The sequence below is a fragment of the Sus scrofa genome, chromosome 16 (genome assembly GCF_000003025.6).
Source record: "Sus scrofa isolate TJ Tabasco breed Duroc chromosome 16, Sscrofa11.1, whole genome shotgun sequence".
Lineage (NCBI taxonomy): Eukaryota > Metazoa > Chordata > Mammalia > Artiodactyla > Suidae > Sus > Sus scrofa.
Genome location: NC_010458.4, coordinates 21,379,607 through 21,400,798, shown reverse-complemented (window position 1 = coordinate 21,400,798; position 21,192 = coordinate 21,379,607). Strand labels below are relative to the sequence as shown.

Genomic DNA, 21,192 nt, shown 5'->3' with positions numbered 1-21,192 from the left:
GATCTTATGGTTTTTATTCTTCAGTATGTTAATGTGTTGTATCACATTGGTTGATTTGTGGGTTTTGAAACATCCTTGCATCCTTGAGATAAATCTCATTTGATCATGGTGTATGATACTTTTAATATATTGTTGGATTTGGTTTGCTAATATTTTGTTGAGGATTTTTGTGTCTGTATTCATCAATGATATTGGTCTGTAATTTCCTTTTTTTGTGTGTGGTATCTATGTCTGGTTTGAGTATGAGGGTGATGGTGGCCTCATAGAATGAGCTTCAGATTGTTCCTTCCACTGCAACTTTTTAGAACCTTTTAGAAGTGTTTCAGAAGAATAGTTGTTAACTGTTCTCTAAAGTTTTGATAGAATTCACCAGTGCAGCCATCTGTCCTAGGTTTAGTTTTTTGGAATTTTTTAAATCACAGTTTCAATTTTGGAACATGTGATTGGTCCATTCGTCTTTTCTATTTCTTCTGGTTCAATCTTGGAAGATTGTACCTTTCTAAGAATTTATCCATTTCTTTTAGGTTGTCCATTTTATTGGCATATTGTTGCTTGTAGTAGTCTCTGATGATCCTTTGTATTTCTGTGTGTTAGTTGTAATTTATCCTTTTTCATTTCTAATTTTATTTATTTGAGCCCTCTCCCCTTTTTTCTTGATGAGTCTGGCTAAAGGTTTATCAGTTTTGTTAATCTTTTCAAAGAATCATCTTTTAGTTTCATTTATTTTTTCTATTGTTTTCTTCATCTCTGTATCATTTATTTCTGCTCTGATGTTTATGATTTCTTTCCTTGTACTAACTTTGGGTTTTTTTTGTTGTCCTTTCTATAGTTGCTTTTGGTATAAGGTTAGGTTGTTTATTTGGGATTTTTCTTGTATCCTGAGGTGAGACTCTATTGCAGTATCTTCCCTCTCAGAACTGCTTTGCTGCATCTCATAGGTTTTAGATCTTTGTATCTTTGTTGTCATTTGTTTTTATTTTTTAAAATGTTGTTTATTTATTTATTTATTGCTTTTTAGGTCACACTCACGGCATATGGAGGTTCCCAGGCTAGGGGTTGAATCAGAGATACAGCTGCTGCCCTACGCAACAGCCACATTAATGCAGGATCTGAGCTGTGTCTGCGACCTACACCACAGCTCATGGCAATGCTGGATCCTTAATCCACTGAGCAAGGCCAGGGATCAAACCCACAACCTCATGGTTACTAGTCAGATTCGTTTCCACTGCACCACAACAGGAACTCCTATAGGTATTTTTTAAATTCTTCTTTGATTTCTTTGGTTATCCATTGATTGTTTAGTAGCATATTACTTAGCCTACATGTGTTTCTGTTTTCTGCACTTTTTTTCCTTGTGATTGATTTCTAGTCTTATAGTGTTGTGATTGGGAAAAAATGCTTGATATGATTTTAATTTTCTTCAATTTACTGAGGCTTGATTTGTGATTCAGATGTGATCTATCCTGGAGAATATTCTGTATGCATTGAGAAGAAAGTATATTCTACTGGTTTTGGATGAAATGTTCTATAAATATCAATTAAGTCTATCTGTTCTAATGTGTCCTTTAAGGCCTGTGTTTCCGTATTGATTTTGTCTTGATGATCTGTCTATTGCTGAAAGTGGGATGTTAAAATTCCCCATTAATATTTTGTTGTTGTCAGTTTCTCTTTTTATGGCTTTTAGCTGTTGCCTTATATATGGAGATGCCCCTATGTTGGATGCATATATATTTATAATTGTTGTATATTTATAATTGTTAAAGCTTCTTCTGGAATTGATCCCTTGATTATTAGGTAGTGTCCTTCTTTGTCTCTTAGCAGTCTTTATTTTAAAGTTTATTTTGTCTGATATGAGTATGCCACTCCAGCTTTCTTTTGATTTCCATTTGCATGGAATATCTTCCATCCCTTTACTTTCAGTCTGTATGTGTCCCTAGGTCTGAAGTAGATCTCTTGTAGACAGCATATATGCAGCTCTTGTTTTCATATCCATTCAACCAGTCTGTGTCTTTCGATGGGAGCATTTAATCCATTTATATTCAGGGTAATTATCAGTATGTATATATTTATTGCCATTTTCTTAATTGTTTTGAATTTGTTATTGTTGGACTTTTTTTTTCCCTTCCTGTTTTGTTCTCTTATAATTTGATGACTATCTTTAGTTTTGTATTTGAGTTGCTTTTTCTTTTTTATGAATGTGTCTATTGTAGCTTTTTGGTTTATTATTCCTATTAACTCCTAATTTGACTACACCTCTCTATTTTGCTTATTTATTAACAATTTTAATGAAGAAATAGCATTAGTGGCACTAAAGAAGCAAAGATCTCCAATAATCACATGTGTGGATTCACAGTAAATGCATGGAATGACAACTGGGTTATTGGTAGTATATGACTGAGTTACTTTGCTGTACAGCAGAAATTGGCACAACATTGCAAATCAGCTATATTTTAATAAAAAACAAAAACCAACCAACCAAACAAAATAGTTATTTGTTATTTCTTTTCCCTTTTTCTTTTTTGTCATACCCACGGCATGCAGAAATTCCCAGGCCAGGAATTGAACCTACATCACAGCAGTAATCCAAGCCATACCAATGGCTAGATCCTTAACCACTAGATGAGATGCTAGATCCTTAACCCACTGAGCCACCAAGGAACTGCAAAACCCATTGGCATTTTCTTAGTTGTGTCTTGACAATGTCAGAGATAGAAAGGCCTTAGACTGACCAGATCGTTTCTAACAATTTAGCTGAGCTACCAGGTCTTGAGCTTTGTGTAAGGGCAATGGCATATCCCTTTGTTTGAGCTTCTGTGTGAAAGTTTCTATCTTGAATGTTGTAAAATGAATCTCCTTGGAGGAGGATGTCCTCAATGCAATATTATACTATGCTCCTGGGGAAAGTTGGGTGTAGTTAATAGCTTGCAAAACAAAGATTTTGGCCAATGAATGCAGAAGACTACTATTTTAATTAAGCCATTTGGTACTTTTTACTGAATCACAAAACTATTTGGATACATTACTTTAAATAATATAATATGAAACATTTACTCTTTTTAAAACGGAAAGAGTAGAGGCTCTCAAATCTACTTCGCTAATATCTTAAACTAACAAATTTCATTTTCTCAGCAGTAAAATGAGACAAATAGCTATACGTTCAGTTAAGCTTCAAATGATAGTTTCTATAACTTTAAACTAAAAGGCATTCCTGAATCATTGTAAGGTTCTCAATAAATACTTCCGGTATGCAAAATTAAATGAGAAAGCAAGCAAATGGAACAAAAGCAATTCAAAAGACAAGGTTCGAATAAAGTAATTGCAACAATCAAATGTTAACATCATCACGCTAATGTTAATCCATGTTGTATGGCGTATGTAACATATTAACCCATTGGTGTTTTCTTAGATGTTAAAGAGGAGGGAAATCATACAAAATTATTAATCGGTTTCTACCTGAAGACAATAACAAGGAATTTAAGAAGTCTTTTGAATTCTTTATGGAAAAAAATTTTAAGGGGAGGTAATTTTTTAAATTATTTAAAATAAAGAGACACAATTTGGGTAATCTAAATGAATGGACGGATGCTTGGACTGAGGATGTGATAAAGGGATGGTAGGATGGGTGGATTGAGGGAGGGAGGGGTGGATGGTGGGTGGATAATGGGTAAACAAGTACTTCACACCCAAATCATCTGTTCTAACCTTTGGGGACTTTTCCTTGCTCTGTAGGCATGAAGGTATTCCTGTAGCAAGTTGAGGCAGGGGAGGTGAGGGGGTGTGGGTGGAGTAGTTTCTTCTGAGACTTTCTTGCAATACTTCACTTACAGTCTTTGTTTCTTCCCAATACAGAAGCATAGGTACCTCAACCTTCCACTGTTGCTAGGGAAATCAAAAACACCATTTCCATTTATTTTTTTTTCTTTTTTCTCACATATCTTTATTAATGGAAAAGACTTTTGAACAATGATTTTATAGAAGTTGAACATCTGGACATGTAAAGTCTTTTTTTATTTTATTTTATTTATTTTTTGTCTTTTTGCTATTTCTTTGGGCCGCTCCCGCAGCATATGGAGGTTCCCAGGCTAGGGGTCCAATCGAAGCTGTAGCCACTGGCCTACGCCAGAGCCACAGCCAGGCGGGATCCGAGCCGCGTCTGCAACCTACACCACAGCTCATGGCAACACCGGATTGTTAACCCACTGAGCAAGGGCAGGGACCGAACCCGCAACCTCATGGTTCCTAGTCGGATTCGTTAAGGAACTCCTAAAGTCTTTTAAAAAAGCAATTAACCTCATGCAAAATGACATGAGGCTAACTCCTTTTGCTTCATCTGGAATGGAAAGGCACACATAACTCCTGAATCTTAGACATAAAAGTGGAAAGACAGAAATCCATGCCTATCTTGGTTAGTTACAGAGGACTCATCTCCTCTTTTCTTCTTGAAAATCTGCTAATCAGGGTACTGCTCAGATCTATTTCCATAAAACTCTTTTCCTCATTCAAACTGGAAGACCACAATCCCTCTGGTAAAGGTCTGATCTAACCTACTCAACTGACACTTAGTCTATATCATCTTCCAATGTTAGTTATATCTTTTATGTATATGCTTTGTCTATTCTCCCATAATTAACTATGATTAATGAGCTATAGTCTAGGAATTTTTGCAGCATTACTGAAGTTACCCAAAAGTTTTGGTAACCATTCCTTTGTTATATTAAATATTTACAAATATACGGTGGACGATGTTTTGAGCCAACCACTTCCATTGTGTGACTTGAAATTAACCCTAAAGATTAGAGATCTGCATATTGCTAACAACTTCTCAGCCTCTGGGTAGTCTCCATCTGGGGTGCAATGGTGCAATGGTGGACAGTTATAGCTATGCCAGGGTACTGATTTTTTTGGTCCTCCATGCTCCAAGAGACCTCTGAGGTCTTGAGCCCTTGTACTTGTTACCTCTGTTACCTTAAAGTACAGATGGCTATCCTCAGCTATTTCCCTGTATGTTGCACAAATAGGAAACAGGGTCATAGTCTATATAGGTATTCAAGGGAAAGCAGTGCAAGAAGATAGGTTCCTAAAATAATGCCATAGGCATTGTCTTAATTAGATGTCAATAAGTTTTGCCACTATCTTCTCTGGATGCCTCAGCCTGCATTGAAGTGAAAAGGCTAATCACGAGTGGCAAAACCATCTTTTTTCTTTGCTTAACCTGTGGGCACAGAAAAGGAGAATTACCATTTTTTTAACTGAGATTTTAATTTCTGATATGATCAAAGTATCCCTGTTTATTCATATGTGATATGTGAATAAACAGGGTTTTTTTTAAATTGTATTTTTGTTAGAGTATAGTTGATTTACCATGTTGTGTCAATTTCTGCAGTACAACATAGTGACCCGTCATATATATATATATATATATATATATATATATATATATTCTTTTTTTCATACTATTTTCCATCATGTTCTACCCCAAGAGATTGGCTATAGTAGGACACAGTCTTTTGTAAAAAATAGCTTGTATTGTCAATATTTATGGGATTGTGTCATCAAGTGCCATCAACAGTTTTGCTGAGTAAACAAGAAAACCACTCATAAAAGTTCAGTCAGCAGTTTTGCTGAGTAAACAAGAAAACCACTCATAAAAGTTCAGTATGTAAATAAAATTTAAGGAGAACATCACAGAATGATCAAGTAGAAAAAGTTTGTGGGTTTGCTGCTGTCAGAGAAGCCTCTCAGAGCAGAAGTCCCAGTGATTATAGTTTTTCCTTTCAGTTCATTTGTGCCCATGGATTTCAGGAATTGAGAGCTCAAAGATACATTTTCTAAGAACTGGCATAGAGATGGCTGGGGATCAGTGAAGAAAGGAAGAGGGGAGGAAAGCAGCACCCACAAGAGCAGAATATCTGCCCAGAGCGACTGAGAAGAGGGTACATATTTATGTACAGTGGTTGAATAGTACGGCTGCCCCTGGGGGATGGTCTTACTTTCCTGGAATATTTTCTTTGTAGCCCCAAAATTCTTTTATGCATTGTGATATTATGCTTCTAATGAATATTTATCATTTATTTTTCTCTTACAGAATCACATTTGAACATCTTTTAAATATTTTCAAACAACTAGGGTTTCAGTGCAGTCAGTTGCTAAGGAGAAATGATATCATGAATTCTTTAAAGACCGAGAAGTTTGACCTGGTGATAGTTGAAGCTTTTGAGTATTGTCTTTTCCTGGTTGCTGAGAAGCTGGGAAGCCATTTGTGTCCACTCTGCCATCCTCATTTGGCGCTGTGGACTTTGGGCTACCAAGCCCCCTGTCTTATGTGCCAGTGTTCTGTTCCTTGTCAACTGACCACATGGACTTCTGGGGCCAAGTGAAGAATTTCTTGATGTTCTTTATTTCTCCGTGAAGCAGTGGTAGGTTTATTCTAAGTATGATAAGACCATCAAGGAGCATTTCCCAGAAGGCTCTAGGTCAGTTCTGTCTCATCTTCTAAAGAAAGCAGAGCTGTGCTTTGTTAACTCCAACTTTGCCTTCGGATTTGCTTGGCCCCTGCTTCCCAACACCGTGTTGGAGGCTTAATGGCCAAATCTACTAAACCAGTACCACAAGTAAGTAAAACCTAAGCACTTGGTGTGGATTTCCTGCAGAGTTCCTCAACACAGAATTGGTGGCTCCCCCACCCCTGGGATCCTGGGAGTGCATAAGATGAGGCAAGTGAGACGCTAGCTCACCCCTTTAAAGGAAGTACTCACTTTCCGTGTCATGCAAATACCAAGTTAAGCACTCATACAACCCTGAGGTCAACCTCCTTAAATATTATACCCAGGGTCCTCTCTTGCCTCACCTTAGCCCTGGCTCTGGTTGGATAAGCCTTTTAGTAAGTTGATGTTTACATTTTCATTTTGTACAATCATATGTAAACATGTAGTAAGCATCTGTCACGTGGTAGACTTGTTAAGGTGATGAGTCACTCATGATGAAGCACACAACACTGTGAGATGGGGTGTGACCAAGGCAGGAGTGTGTGGGACTGATGGTGAGAATGCAGGCATTATCTTCAATATCCCCAGACTGTAGAGCCCTGGTCCTAACTCTACCCAGGCCTGGTGATGGATCTGGCATCAGGCCTGGACCCACAAATTTGGTAAGAGCTACCCGATTTGAATGCATAGACTCAGAACCATTGCTATAGAAGTTTTCAAAGTGGAGGGGAGCTAAGATGAATTGGCTACCTGTTACCTAGCAGCACAGCCTTGCAATTTTATGGAATTTATTTTATATAATCTCTTGCCACCTGGAGAGAAGTTTGATGACCTACATTTTTATAAATGAGGTGACATAGGCTCTGGTGGTGTAAGTGTCTCATTATCATTCATTTCAAAGCCAAAGAGATCCCTGATTTGGCCTGGGCTTTCCAGGCACCAAAGTGTCTACCCTTCTTCTAGTGACCTTGTGTTGTTCGGGCAGGAAGAGTTGGAGAATGAATCTTGGGCTAGATGACCTCTGAGTTGGTAGAAGGATTATTTTTTTAGGACTGGAGCTGGGAGGCAAGATGCTGCAGGTGGAGAGAACAGAGGGCCCAAAGTGTGAAGACGGAAGTGAGATGTCTCTGGGTTCACTGGGTGACCCTGGCTGGACTAGGGTGTGGAAGACCCAGTTGCACAAATACAGCCAGGCCAGATTGCAGGAAGCCTTGCTTGTCAGGAGAGTGGGTCAGCCCTGGCCATTGCAGGGGAAGGGAGTTGTTAAGTGGGAGCTTAATGGGAGTAGGATTGTAATGGCTGTGAGAAAACAGCAGTTTTTTTCAAAAGATTTTCTCCTCCACATTTTCCAAATTTTTGTAATGGTTTTACATTTGTTTGTTTGTTTTATTTGGCTGCACCCTGAGGCATATAGGAGTGGGCCAGGGATTGATCCTGTGCCACACCAGTGGCTTCAAGCTGCTTCAACAACAACCCCAGATCCTTAACATGCTGCTCCACAAGCAAACTCCTGGTTTTATGTTGCTTTTTAATTATAACAGGATGACAAACTGTGGTCAAAGTGGTCCTCTGAGATGGTAAATCAGGCAGTGTTACGCTCAATGGAATCAACCCAATAGGGTGAAGCTCTAGGAGCTGAGGTTGAGGGAGCCACAGAAGTCCAGAGAGAGAGTCAGGATCCAAAGAAATCTTTAGAAGAGTTGACACAATGTGTTAAAACTAAGATTACAACGTTAGGTCATAACTGTCCTTTAGAACTGCCTGGGGACTTAAAAAAAACAAGCTGCCTAGGTCTGAGACTGGGGCTGGGCTTTGTTGCTTTTTAAAAAAAATCTTCCCATGTGAATATAATGTGCATTCATGTGGCTGAATCACTGCGTAGGAGTCGAACTGCAAATGTCAGTGACTAAGAATATTGTAGGATATTGGAGGAACGCACACTAAACGGTGCATTGGGTGGTGCCTTCCCATTCTGCCTCTACTTCTTATTCCAGAGGCCTTCTCCCAACTTCTCTCCTCTCGCTTGCGGATCGCCTACCTCTCTCTACCTTGCTCCTGGTGCTCTTCCTTACTCCACCACTTCTGGTCTAACTGGAAAACACCCAAGTGGCCATGTCTCCATGAACCTAAAATAAGTAGAGTGTCTAGGATGACCATGACACTCAGGTCAAGGTTTCAAAGATGGATATTCCCACCATGGGCATGAACACAGTGCAGAGAGTGCTGAGCTGTCTCAGGGGCTATGATAGTAGTTCCAGGACAGTGAGCTCTGGGAATGACAGAAGAGTGTATTCAGTAAATAGTTGACTTTCATTTCATGGCTGTCTGGGTTTCATGAAAACATTGTTCACCTCCATTCCTTTCTGACCTCTTTCCAGGAATTTGAGAATTTCATTGCTGTGTGGAGACTCTGGTTTTGCCCTGTGGCCCTAGGCTCCATGGTGAACTTCTGTCAGTCCCAGGAGGTGGTCAAGAAGATGAATGCTGCCTTTGCTCGTCTCCCTCCAGGGTGATATGGAAGTATAAGCCTTCTCATTGGCCCAGATACATAAAATTGGCAGCAAATGTGAAAATTGTGGACTGACTGACTCAGAATTTTGGACAGACCTCCTAGGTAAGGACTGCCCAGGATTACTTCTCATTTACACGTCTTTGGGCTCATTAGGCCTCTGTGCTAACTTGGTCAGCACAGGTCAGTCTTCAGATGGCAGAGTGGAGCAGCCAGCTGGAGCTCTTGGGGAATCAGGCTGTACTTTCAAAGAGATTAATGCCAAAATAGCCTTCTCCCCTTCATTCATTTTATCCAAGACCTGATGTCTGCAGCTATCAAAGTCACATTGACTTGCTGCCTTTGGTCTTGAACAAGGTCGCTCCCAAATAATTCTAAACAATCTATGAACTCTGAGAACATACACCAGGGAGCACTTTGCCACTGTACATAGCTTCATAAGCACCTGTTCAACCATGTTCCCTTACACACTCACACACACACACACACACACACACCACACACACACACACACACACACACACGAATATATTTTCTTTAGCTACTAAGATGAGCAATTCATTCACAATAATAATGCCAACATAACTGAGCACCAAGCTGAGCAAACTCATAGCCATTTATGTGGCACATTGAGTCTCTGATACCAGAGAATTTCCTCACTTCCAGCTGGTTATCCCGTGCCTGATGCTGCTTCTTAGAGACCCCTCACTGCCATAGCCACTGACTGGATCAGAGGCTAATAACCAAGATTATGAAAAATTATCCATACAATTAAAAACCCCAAATTCCTGTTTCCACTTCTGCAAATGTATTTCTTTAAGTCTTGGGTGTAGGAAATGGTTGTCATTTCAAAGAGATGAGGAGGCTCTGATGCACATCCCAGTTGAGCAGCACAGACTGAGTCTAACTCTTCCTTATCAATAATCATTTTCGTTAGCTTTAAATAAGGATGGGATGGAAAGGCTGGAACTGCAAATACTGAGGTGTAAAGACCAGTCTTTACTTTCAGGGGGCTTCTCATATATTTAAAGAGGTACACATACAGTGTAAGTTTTACGAGTGTCACATGTGCTGCGATGTCAATAAATGTGTCAGGAGTTCAAAGAAGAGGGATATTGTTTGGGGCATGAGAAAGGTTTGCTTAAAGAAAGGAAGAGAGAGACAGAGTCAGAGAGACAGAGACAGACATAGGGAAACACAAAGAGAAAATACGTGAGAGAAGCTAAGAGAGTTGTGAGCGGGATAGAGAGAAGGATAGCTAGATGGATGGATGGAGATATATGCCTTGCTTAGTACTATTCTCTAGGGTTCTGAGAATTCCTGGGCTCTGGCTGAGGCAACTCTATGCAAAAGCAGGGCTTGGAATCCTTGGATGTGTGGCAAGCAAAATCATCTTTACAATGACTCCAACACCAATTTATGCTCCCATTGGTATTTTCTTCTACCTTTTCTGCTTTTCCTGGTATTCTGAAAGTTTTATCCTGAAATGTTCTGCTCTTTTTTTTATTTGCAACAACTTACCCTCGCATCTGCCTTTCTGTCACCCATGGCGGGTTGACTAGTGTCATGGAGGCATCCAACATGGCATGCCCATGGTGGAGATTCCGTTCTTTGCTGACCAGCCTGAAAACCTGATCTGGGTTGAAACCAGAAAATTTGGAGTCTCTCTCCAGTTAAAGCAGATCAAGGTTGAGACATTAGCTCTGAAGATGAAAGAAGTCATGGAAGAAAGTGGTGTGCAGCTCTCTGGGCTTGTGGTTACTTAGGTCGAATGAAGACATAAAACATGATAGGCTCTATGTGGGTCTTTTTTGCAGTAAAAGCCGAAACCTCTAAGACACAGAATAACATGTCTTATTATTAAGACAAGCTGACTTTTTTCCTCTGAGCAGAGGACTAGAGCAGTTTAGGATAGATGCTGAGAATGATTTTCTACCTGCTGGTTATGAGAAACCTGAGCTACTAACAGGGGTCTTTGAGAGGTCTTCTCTTTAGGAGGTGCTCATAGTAGAATTCCAACTGAGGCAGGAGGTTGCCTTTCTGTTCCCAATATCCCACAGGCTTCCCTACCTCAGGACCTTTGTGCTCCTCCTTAGGACACTCTGTCCCTTCTCTTCACAGGGTTGGCTCCTTCATGACACTGGGGACTCATCCCAGTGTCACCTGCTCAGAGAGAGACTGTTTTCCTCTGTTGGCCCCAAGACCCCCCTCCCTTTCACCCCAATCCTAATATTTTTTTCTTAATACATCTCAGGGTCTGTAATTGCCCCCATTTCTTTGTGTTTTAATTTATTGTCTGTCTCCCACAGTAGAAAGTAGAGAGTAAGCTCTCCTAGGACAACCACCCATGTCTCTAGTGTGCTATCTTCCAAGGGTCCAATAAAGGCCTGCCACAAAATAAATTTGAGTGGATTTCTCTTATTAAGTAAGTCAATACATAGAGGCCCACTGATCTCTTAAGATTAACTTCCCAACCAACACAGATCTCGTGTGAAGAGAAACAATGTATTTTCTTTCTTATAATGAAGAAGGCCTGAAAACTTGGAGTTCCCAGGACACAAACCTGAATCCTATCTCGAGACTTAGTATTACTGCACATCATTGCAAGTAGTTCTTGTTAGATGACTGAATAACAACCATATAGCGTGCAATTTTTAGCCCCAAAGTTGTTAAGTTCTGGGGGTCGAAAAACCCAGAAACTGCATATGTATTTGGTATCTTGTGTATTGAAAATACTCATTTTCTAATGAATGGGTTTGTAACTTCACTGGATTTTGAAAGACCTAGATTCCAAACGTCCATGAGCCACTGGCCCCTGTGAAGGAGTCTTCTGGGCTGAGGTGGCCTGCAGAAACTTACATCAGGGCTAGCTACATAATTCATCTCCCCTGGTGTGAAATGGAAAAGTGGAGCCTCTTGTCATAAGATTTAGGGATTTCAAGAAGGTGCTAGCAGAGAATTAAGTCAAGTACAGGCTCATCTAAGGGCCTCTGCAAATATGCAGGCCATAGGTCATGAAGCCAGCACTGTTCAACACGATACTCTGAGGGGCAGGAAAATGTGGGCAAATTCTTGGGCACTCCCTAGAGTCACATTCATTATTTAGCCCAGACACCAGCACAAAGTAGGTGCTCAATAAATGCAATAGTTTCTTGTAGTATACCACAAGCCTCCTTGGGGTAGAGATTAGTTCTTGAAGACTTTGTCATTTTTTTTTTACTATAGCCCTTCCAGCGTCAAGCATGGATCTTTGCATACAGGAATCAACTTGAACTTTTAAAAGGAACCCAACTAGACAGTGGCAAGGCCAGGCCAATAATATTCCTTGAAATGGAGCCCTTTGTGCATAAGGTGGGAAGTGTGTGTGTGACACAAAGTCTCTAAGACTTCTGAGACCTCTTGAGTGACCCCTGCCCCTGACTCTGCCAACAGGTACAAACCTGCTGCGGTGGCTGATAGCATCTTCAGGCGCACCCACCCCCTGACTCCTGCCTAGAGGCTGGTGGGCTGGACCAAACATATCCTCCAGATGGGGGATGCAGGGCACTTCAAGTCCCACACCTTCCAGCAGCCATGGCATGAGCAGTACCTGCTGGGCGTCCTCTTGTTCCTGCTGGTGGTCACCCTGGCACCATGTGGCTCTGTGGGAAGCTACTGGGCCTGGTGGCCAGGTGGCTGTGTGGGGCCAGGAAACTGAAGGAGGCCTGAGGCCATGTGGAGCCTTGGAAAGCAGAGTGTTTGGGCAGCGTCACCATTTCTTGGCCTCTCCCAACAGGTGTGTCCAATCCTGTTCTTCACATCCACTGTGAATTTTGCTACAAATTCCTGCTCACTGGCTTCTTCCCACAATTGGAATTCTTTACTGAGCACTTGTGGCCTTCGTTCCTGCCAGTCAGCAAGGGCTATTCTGTGATTCTGCCCCCAGGTGATTTGGACAGGGACCCTCAGATCTGAGGTCTTGAAGCCGCCTTCCTTACCATGCTCTTCTTCAAGGCCCTGAGTCTGAACCATTCCAGCCTCCATGCCGGGTGTCTGGTATCTTCTCAGCCTCCTTCCTTCACTCTTCCTCTGCCACTTGTCATGGAATAACCATGACCCAAGGCAAGTGCTTTGCGAATTCTTTGTCTTCTGTTTGTTTCTTCTTCAAACTGCTGGCAAAGCTCAGGAACCCTGTCCCCGGCATGTGCATTCAGGGCCAGACACAGCCTTGCCTGTGTCCGTGTCTCTAGACCCTGCTTCGGTCCTGCTAAGCACTCCTTCCTTGCAGTTCAGGCCTGGAGGCTGGAGGTTGGTCATGGGCTGAAGGGTCCTTGGCCTCCACTTTTCATAGCTGTGAGCTGTCTTCTCAATTTTCCTATTAAAAATGACGTCATGAAAAAGAAGATAATTTCTTTTTAGACTATGGCTGTTTTGTGCCTCTCCATAGTTGAACCTTTCTACACTTGGGATACTGTTGGGAATTGCATTTGCTTGATAGTCACAAAACAGAAAAAGTGACTGAAACAGCCTAGAACACCTTTTCTTATTTCTTCTTCTCATGTAAAGCAAATGTGCAGGTAGGCAGGCAGTCCAGGGCTGGCGTGGCAGCTCCATGATGTAATCATTAGTCCAGACTCTTTTCTGGTTCATCTGCCTTCCTTAGTGGGTAGTTTCATCCTCAAGGTCAGCCTGATTTTCAGGGTGGCCATTTTAGATCCTGTCAGCACATTGGAATATCAGGCAAGAAAAGAGAAACTTAAGGAAAAAGAGAAAGCAGGTCCATGCCAGCTGAGTAAGCCTCTTTAAAAAGATTTTCCAGGGAGTTCCCATTGTGGAGCAGTGGAAACGAATCTGACTAGTATCCATGAGGATGCTGGTTCGATCCCTGGCCTCACTCAGTGGGTTACGGATCCGGCATTGCTGTGAGCTGTGGTATAGGTTGCAGATGCAGCTCAGATCCCACATTGTTGTGGTTATGGCGTAGACTGACAGCTGTAGCTCAGATATGACTAAGTTCCCTAGCCTGGAAACTTTCATATGCTGCAGGTGCAGCCCTAAAAATAAAAAAAAAATTAAAAAAAAAAAAGAAAAAGATTTTAAGACACTCCAGCTACTCAAAGACTTCCAGTTAAATCTCACTGACAGACCTGAGTCGCGTGAGCACTTCTAGCTGCGTAAAATATCTAAGAGATGTTCTCCAGCCCTGACTGCCCTGCTGAGGAGTCAGTTACACTCCAAGTAATTGGAGGGTTGGGAGTGGGGAAGAGGTGTTAAAAATAATAAAGACAGTGGATAATGGGTGGAAACTAGAGCCTTGGTCACATGTGGAAGGCAGACAGGGAGGGGCTAGACTGAATGTTATGTTTCACCTGTGACCCAGTGACTCAGTGACTTTCAGTGACCTCAGGGACAGCCTTATACCCACTGTGGGTGGAAAGCAGATCTTTCTGAGCAGTGAACATGCAAAATAGGAGAAGTAATCTTTTACCAATGTAGCGTGTATAATGCTTCCTTTTTTTTTTTTTTTTTTTTTTTTGTATTTTTGCCATTTCTTGAGCCGCTCCTGAGGCATATGAAGGTTCCCAGGCTGGGGGTCTAATTGGAGCTGTAGCTGCCAGCCTACGCCAGAGCCACAGCAACACCAGATCTGAGCCGCGTCTGTGACCTATACCACAGCTCACGGTAACACCGCATCCTTAACCCACTGAGCAAGGGCAGGGATCGAACCCGCAACCTCATGGTTCCTAGTCGGATTCGTTAACCATTGCGCCACGACGGGAACTCCTATAATGCTTTCTAAGTTCTTTCTTTTCCTTTCTGCCATTTAATGGGATAGATGTGTCTAATCCACCCAACTAGGGGGCCAACACCAAGGGAGAGGGGAGCCGTTGTGCAAATTAAGACAACAGCAATAAAACCTGTTGCCTTCTTGAGACGAATGCCTCCTCCAGCCAGGAAACTGGGCTTAGAGAGCAGATGGGCTGGTTTGAGCTCTCACTGGCCCCTCTTGTGAGCACCTCTTTATAGTCAATAACCTGCCCTACCACAGGGTGGTCCTGGCTGGTGCACCCCTCCCACCTGGGGTCATTCCATGTACACACATGCAGGGGGCACTTGGATTGGCTACGAATTCTCTTGGGAAACTATGTGCGCGTGTGTACGCACGCGCGTGAGTGTGTGTGTGTATGCACGTGCATGTGTGTTTCCCCTAAGGCCCAGGGAGGCTCCTTTCTCCATGCTAGGCTTTAAATTAATTAATCATTAATTTTTTATAAGTCCTCAAGTGAAATATTCTGACTTTAGAGACACACATCTGTCAAAGTGGATTTTAAACAAATTTCTTCAAATTTCCTCTCAAGATAACAGTGAGTAATAAACAGATGACACTTGTACAGGTGATTCAGTCCTCCATGTTTTTTGGTTTTTTTCCTGACTTAAAAATCCAAGATGAATTTTGAGAGATCTCCTTGTGTTAGAACAAGTTCAAAGGAAGGGAGTTTCCACAAATGAGGGCTGTGGATACAGGGAGCAGGGCCACCTCCCTGGACTATACCTGAGACCCTGAGAGTTCCCGCGCCCAGTGACGACCCCTCCCTTCTCACCAGTGTTAACAGCTGAGCTCCATCTGTCCACTAAGGGAGATTTTACATGGAGCAAGCCTACCAAATACAACAGAAAAGAATGCCAGAGGTAAAGCCCAAGTAATAGGTTGTTTCATTTCATTCCTTTCCCCTTTTATACTTGATCTCATGGAATTTTATTGAGCTTAGCCTTGCTAGTCCATGCTCCTTTAGTGACCATTTATGAACTTCAGATCATCTCAGAGGAGAGTTACTGTTGTTGGGAAATCAGTTAGCAAACAGTGGCAGAAAGCCTCAGGAGAGCAGATTAAGCCAGTAGCCTTCAGGCTGGGCCACCTAGACCATAAGGAGCACATGAAGATGTTCCAAGAGCTACATGGTGCAGAGTTTGGAGGTGATGCATGTCTACCGTTTTGTACTCTAGTTTCTTAAAACTGGTCTGCCTAACAAGGTGTTTGGTTGGCAGATGCTCTTTCCTGCAACGCTTCTCACAATTCCCTGACTCTTACTTTACAGAAGAAACACACTCCTTTCACCTGCCATGATTATTTCCATGGTGCATTACCCCAAGGTAGAAAAATAGAGTTACCAAATGAGCAGTTCAAAATCTAATGACTGAGCAAGAAAGCCTTTGCGATTCAGATGATTTGTAATCCTTTAACGACATCCCCGATGAATTGTAGTTTTTCAGCTATTAGACATTTAAAAGTCACTTTTGATGGTAGATAGCTGTGAGTATAGCATATTCATTTGGCATATTGTTCTGAAGGTGTTCAAAGAATGGAGCCGTATCATTTTCAAGATAGTTCCTAACAAAATTCTAACTCCTCCTACTACTTATTCATGTGAAGTTTTTCACACAAAACCTGTCTCATTCCAGAAGTAGATAACATTTATCTACAGATACATGAAACAATTTTAGAAGAATTGAAAAACAGCCCCTTATTTCATCATATGTTTCCAATTAAATGTTATATTTTGTGTTAGGTGATTATTAATCAAATTTAAAATATGTTTATGAAGCTTTGATCAGTTCGAGGCAAGTACTGAAACAAAGAATGATAATGTAGTAAAAATATTAAGACTTAGAGCCTTATTATTATCAGAATTGTAAATATTAATTTGACGATATATTTTTGATGCTTAGGTTATAATACACAATGCAATTCTTTCAAGCATAAAAATACATAGATTAGAAATTCTCTGGGAAAGTGAAATAGAAATAAAAATTCAAGAAGAAAATGGAATGATGTAAAATTCTACACTGAAAATGAACAGCTCAATACCTGTGTTAAGAATGAATGATGACAAGTATCAAACTGCTGAGCTCTTTACAACCCACTGTATGCATTTAGTATAGTGATGTAACTTTATTTTTAATCACATAATTTCAGTGACTGGAAATGATACCCTATTCAATAATTTGAACTTACGATGAGACATTTTAAAAATCAATTAAAAATTTATTCTTGGGAGTTCCCATCGTGGCTCAGCAGAAACAAATCCGACTAGGAACCATGAGGTTGCAGGTTCGATCCCTGGCCTTGTTCAGTGGGCTAAGGATTCGGCATTGCCATGAGCTATGGTGTAGGTCGCAGATGCGGTTTGGATCCCGCGTTGCTGTGACTGTGGTGTAGGCCAGCAGCTTAGCTCTAATTCTACCCCTATCCCAGGAACCTCCATACGCCACAGGTACTCCCCTAAAAAGACAAAAAATAAATAAAAAATAAAAAAAATTATTCTTACAAAGTATTCTGTTGGGTATGATTGAGAAAAATCACTATTTTGTCATTGGCTTGCACAAAAAGAGGATTCTTTTTCCTACATGAGAAGTGAATGGGAGGGAAATAGGCAACTGATGGCACTGGTTCAGTAGCTCTGTAATGTCAGGAAAAACAGGTTTACAATCCTCCCTTTTTACCTTATAGATGCAGCATGGCTGCCAAGCTCCAGATATCATGTCCATGTCCCAAGGAGAACAAAAAAGAAGGGCAATATGAGCTACATAATTCCTTTTGATCAGGAAAGTAATATTTTCACCGAATTATCTTCCCTCCTCCCCTCAGCCAAGAGGCTTCTTTCCTCTCCCCAAGAATTCTGTCACCTGACCTCTTAAGGCTGCAAGGGAAGCTGGGGAAAATCTCTGCACTGGCAGCTCTTGAGGACAAAGAAAACTGGAAGTGGGTGTTGGGTTAACAAGCTGTAGTGTTTGATGAACATGGCAAAGGGCCGTGAAATCCTCCACAATGCTGGACTCATCAAAGAAGGATTTTCTGTGTTTTGATATTTTATCTTGGTCTATAGTTATACAGCAAAACAGCAAACATCTTGGACATAATAAAATAATAACTTTTGTCTCTTGGTTATAGTCTCTGGCTGGACCTGAGGAAGCCCCTGGCTCAGAGTTGGCCTCGGTGACTTGGTAAGTGTGATGGGGACCACAGGCACAGAGAGGGAGGGAATGGACTCCATCACAGAGCCCCAGCCTGGATTCCCGTGCGGATGAGAAGAGAAGAATGAAATTGTGACTGTTGATTCCGAGGACTGTATAGAGAGGAAGGACCACTGTCCCTCAAGGGACTATTGCCACAACCGAGTGGGCACTAAGCCTTAGTGGTTTAAGAAGGATGACAGTCACTTTACTTAGAGTTTTGTAGAACTTGTGATTTGCAAATAGATTCTCTTTTGAGTCAACATAGCTCTGAAAACTGTGCAAAAGTCTTTGTGCTAGTGACAAGGGTTACATAGCAACATCAAAATGTCCTCACGTGTGTGGCAGAATAAGGATGTTAGGCTCATTCATAGGGGCCAGACTTAACCTGAGCATTCATGCATACTGTTCCCTCATTAAACCTACCCCACACTTTGCTAGTCTCCTCCCCTTTGTCTGGCACTAAATTTTGTAAACGGCTAGAGTGAGTATCAGGATTGAGGAAGTGGAGGATGCCGCAGGGAGAGCAGGGACTTTTCTCCAGCTTTGCCCTCTACAAACTACAGCTATTTACACCACAGAGATCTACTGATATGAGCAAGTAAACAATCCACACCTTCCCATAAGTGGAAAACTAAACATCACCTTTTAGCAGAGCTCTCTCCTGAGCCCCTGCTACAGAGTTTTGTGGAGAGCTAATGAATCCAGAAGAATAGTACAGAAAAGAGAAAAAGGCCACAGCAGGCCCAGAGATGAGCTAAAACTGTACCCAGAAAGAGGAAAATCTATGTTCTGTTTTAAAATCCTGAAAAAGAGTCCTGGTAGATCAAAGCTGGCAACAGAAAAGGGACACAAGCTACCCCATCTTGGACATGCTTCATTTCTGAGAGGAGAGAGGGTAAAGGGGAAGGGAGGCCCCTTTTGGATTCTGGGGTGGAGGGTGGGGGGGGAGAAAAAAAGCAACCAGGGAAAATTTGGGCCCTGAAGGAAAACACGACACTAGAAGTTTGGACAATACAAACTCCTAGGTCCATCACCAAGAGATAAAGGGCATACATGAAGGAGACTGTATTGCACATTATTTGCTATAGAATTCTACATGTCATTAGATTATCTACATCTGTCTGTCTCTGAACATTTATATCATTCACTGTTATGAATGAGAACATGAATGACTCCATAATTTAAAAAATTAATTAAATATATGTGTACAATATTTGTACAGACTTGTGTCTGACATATTTCATACCTACCAAAATGAGCAAGTTTAGGATATTTTGCTTCACAAATTCTTTTTGATTAAATGTGAAATGGCATATATGGATGTTGTGGTAAATGACTTCATTAACTGGTCCCAAAATAGACTGGGATACAGAAACTAAGAAATTATGTAAATCGACTGCAGTGATTCCTAAGACCAATTATTAACCAGATCTCTGATTTTTTTCTCTTGATAATCTTACTATTCAGTAGTTTTAAAAATATAAAAATGTGTTTGACTTTCTATCATGTTCAAATGCAAATACAACCATGAAAATTACATTTTCCAGACACCAAAATGGAAATAATGGACAGTTTTTTTCCTAATGTAGCTATGCTACTAGAAGTGAGTTGGCTAGATTTCTGGTTCCAGAAATGGCAGGCTAGATATGAAGTGTTACTTCTAAACTTCGAGCCCACCTTTCTTTGTGCTGCTTTGTGATGCTGGGACTCTGCCAAATGCATCCCCAACTCCCTGCCTCTGGGCTTCTGCCAACAGGGGACTCTGGTGGGAGACTGGAAGGTTGCAGGGACAGGCAGGGATTGGGGCCATCCTGCTTGCTCCCTGCTTCAGCCAGCAACACCACAGCTATGGTTTTTCATGGTGGCAGTAATGGTTTTAGTACCAGAAGTGGTTTTCTGATTGAAGCTCTTCCAAATTACTGGAGAAAGATTCATTGGGCCCCTCACAGATATTAGAACTAGCGAGCTGGTGACTGCCCCTTCCACGTCTGGGTATCAGCTCTGTGGATTTCCTCTCGGAGTTCTTAAAGCATCGACACCAGATAAGCAAGGCCTTCTTCCCCTTTCATTTCAAGCTTTGCACAACCCCCACACTCAAGATTCTAAATGTTCGTAATTCTCACTTCTTCTCTTTGTTCCTCAGCACAAGGGGTGGTGGCTGCTTTCTGTAGCTAACTCTGTAATGTGTCAATATCTCTCATTTGCTTATTAAGTTCTAGTATCTGGTGGAAAGTCTTTATTTTAAATTCTCTCAGTTGAAATAATTGAAGCAGTAAAAAAATTCCCTATGCTTTTCTCTTCATATTGAATTCTGACTGATATACTAGGTTATGCAGACTATCCTTCCAGTAGAAAATAAACTGAAGAAGCTGGATAAAATATAACAAAACAATCTTCAATAGCATCAAAGGACTAACAAGATAATAAGTAATTTTTAGGCCAAATTCAAAAGGCAAGTTGGTGCCCTGGGAAGCAAAGAGAGGAAAGCAGATTTTGATTTAAGAGGATTTCCTGATCCCATCAAATGTGGGACATAGGATTTGGCAGACTGGCTGGTGGAGACGGCCGGGAGTAAATACCTTGGAAAGGTCCCATCCTCACATTAAGGGTGAACAAGAGATGAGGGCGACCATTTGCCTTGGTGCTAAGCAGAGCAGGGGTAATATGAAAAGAAGAGAAAAGAAAAGAAAAAAAAAAGACTTATCCCTGAGAAGCTATCACCACAGGCTGGCTTTTGTATGGAATGAGAGAGAAAATAGGGTAGAAATGTGTGGAGAAATATTTTTTAAATTTTGAGAATTTGTTTTTGTGCTTTTTTGTTCTTGTTTGTTCCCTTCTATTTTGTTGCTCTCTTCCCTTGTGATTTGATGACTATCTTTAATGTTATTTTTGGATTCCTTTCTCTTTTTTGTGTGTGTATTACAGATTTTTGGTTTGTGGTTACCACCAGGTTTATATATAGTTGTCCACATATATGGGGTTCTGGGGTTTGTGCAGGCTTGATAGTATGTGAATTGGGTCTTCACATTGCCAGCTACAGGACTTCAGTGGTCCTGGAACTGTTGTAAGCCAACTGGTGGGTGGGATTGTGACTAGATCATTGGTGGGTAGAGCTGGGTCCTGGGGTCTCTGGCTGTTGGGCTCTGGGCGGGGGGCAGTTCAGGTTGATGTATCAATCTGCTGGTGGGTGGGCCTGGGGTCCAG

General features: G+C 41.4%; 1 protein-coding gene across 1 annotated transcript in view; it reads left to right on the top strand.

The window, feature by feature from the left end:
- The window catches only part of UGT3A2 (UDP glycosyltransferase family 3 member A2), a 45,466-nt gene that overhangs the window by 1,221 nt on the left and 23,053 nt on the right, over positions 1 to 21,192 (top strand). Inside the window, 13 exon segments of the mRNA XM_021077096.1 lie at positions 3,416 to 3,520; positions 6,086 to 6,243; positions 6,246 to 6,395; positions 6,398 to 6,565; positions 6,568 to 6,611; positions 8,864 to 8,993; positions 8,996 to 9,068; positions 10,488 to 10,564; positions 10,567 to 10,725; positions 10,895 to 10,898; positions 12,427 to 12,617; positions 12,620 to 12,769; positions 17,924 to 17,976. Coding sequence (XP_020932755.1) covers positions 3,416 to 3,520; positions 6,086 to 6,243; positions 6,246 to 6,395; positions 6,398 to 6,565; positions 6,568 to 6,611; positions 8,864 to 8,993; positions 8,996 to 9,068; positions 10,488 to 10,564; positions 10,567 to 10,725; positions 10,895 to 10,898; positions 12,427 to 12,617; positions 12,620 to 12,702 — 1,342 coding nt within the window. The 3' untranslated portion in view covers positions 12,703 to 12,769; positions 17,924 to 17,976.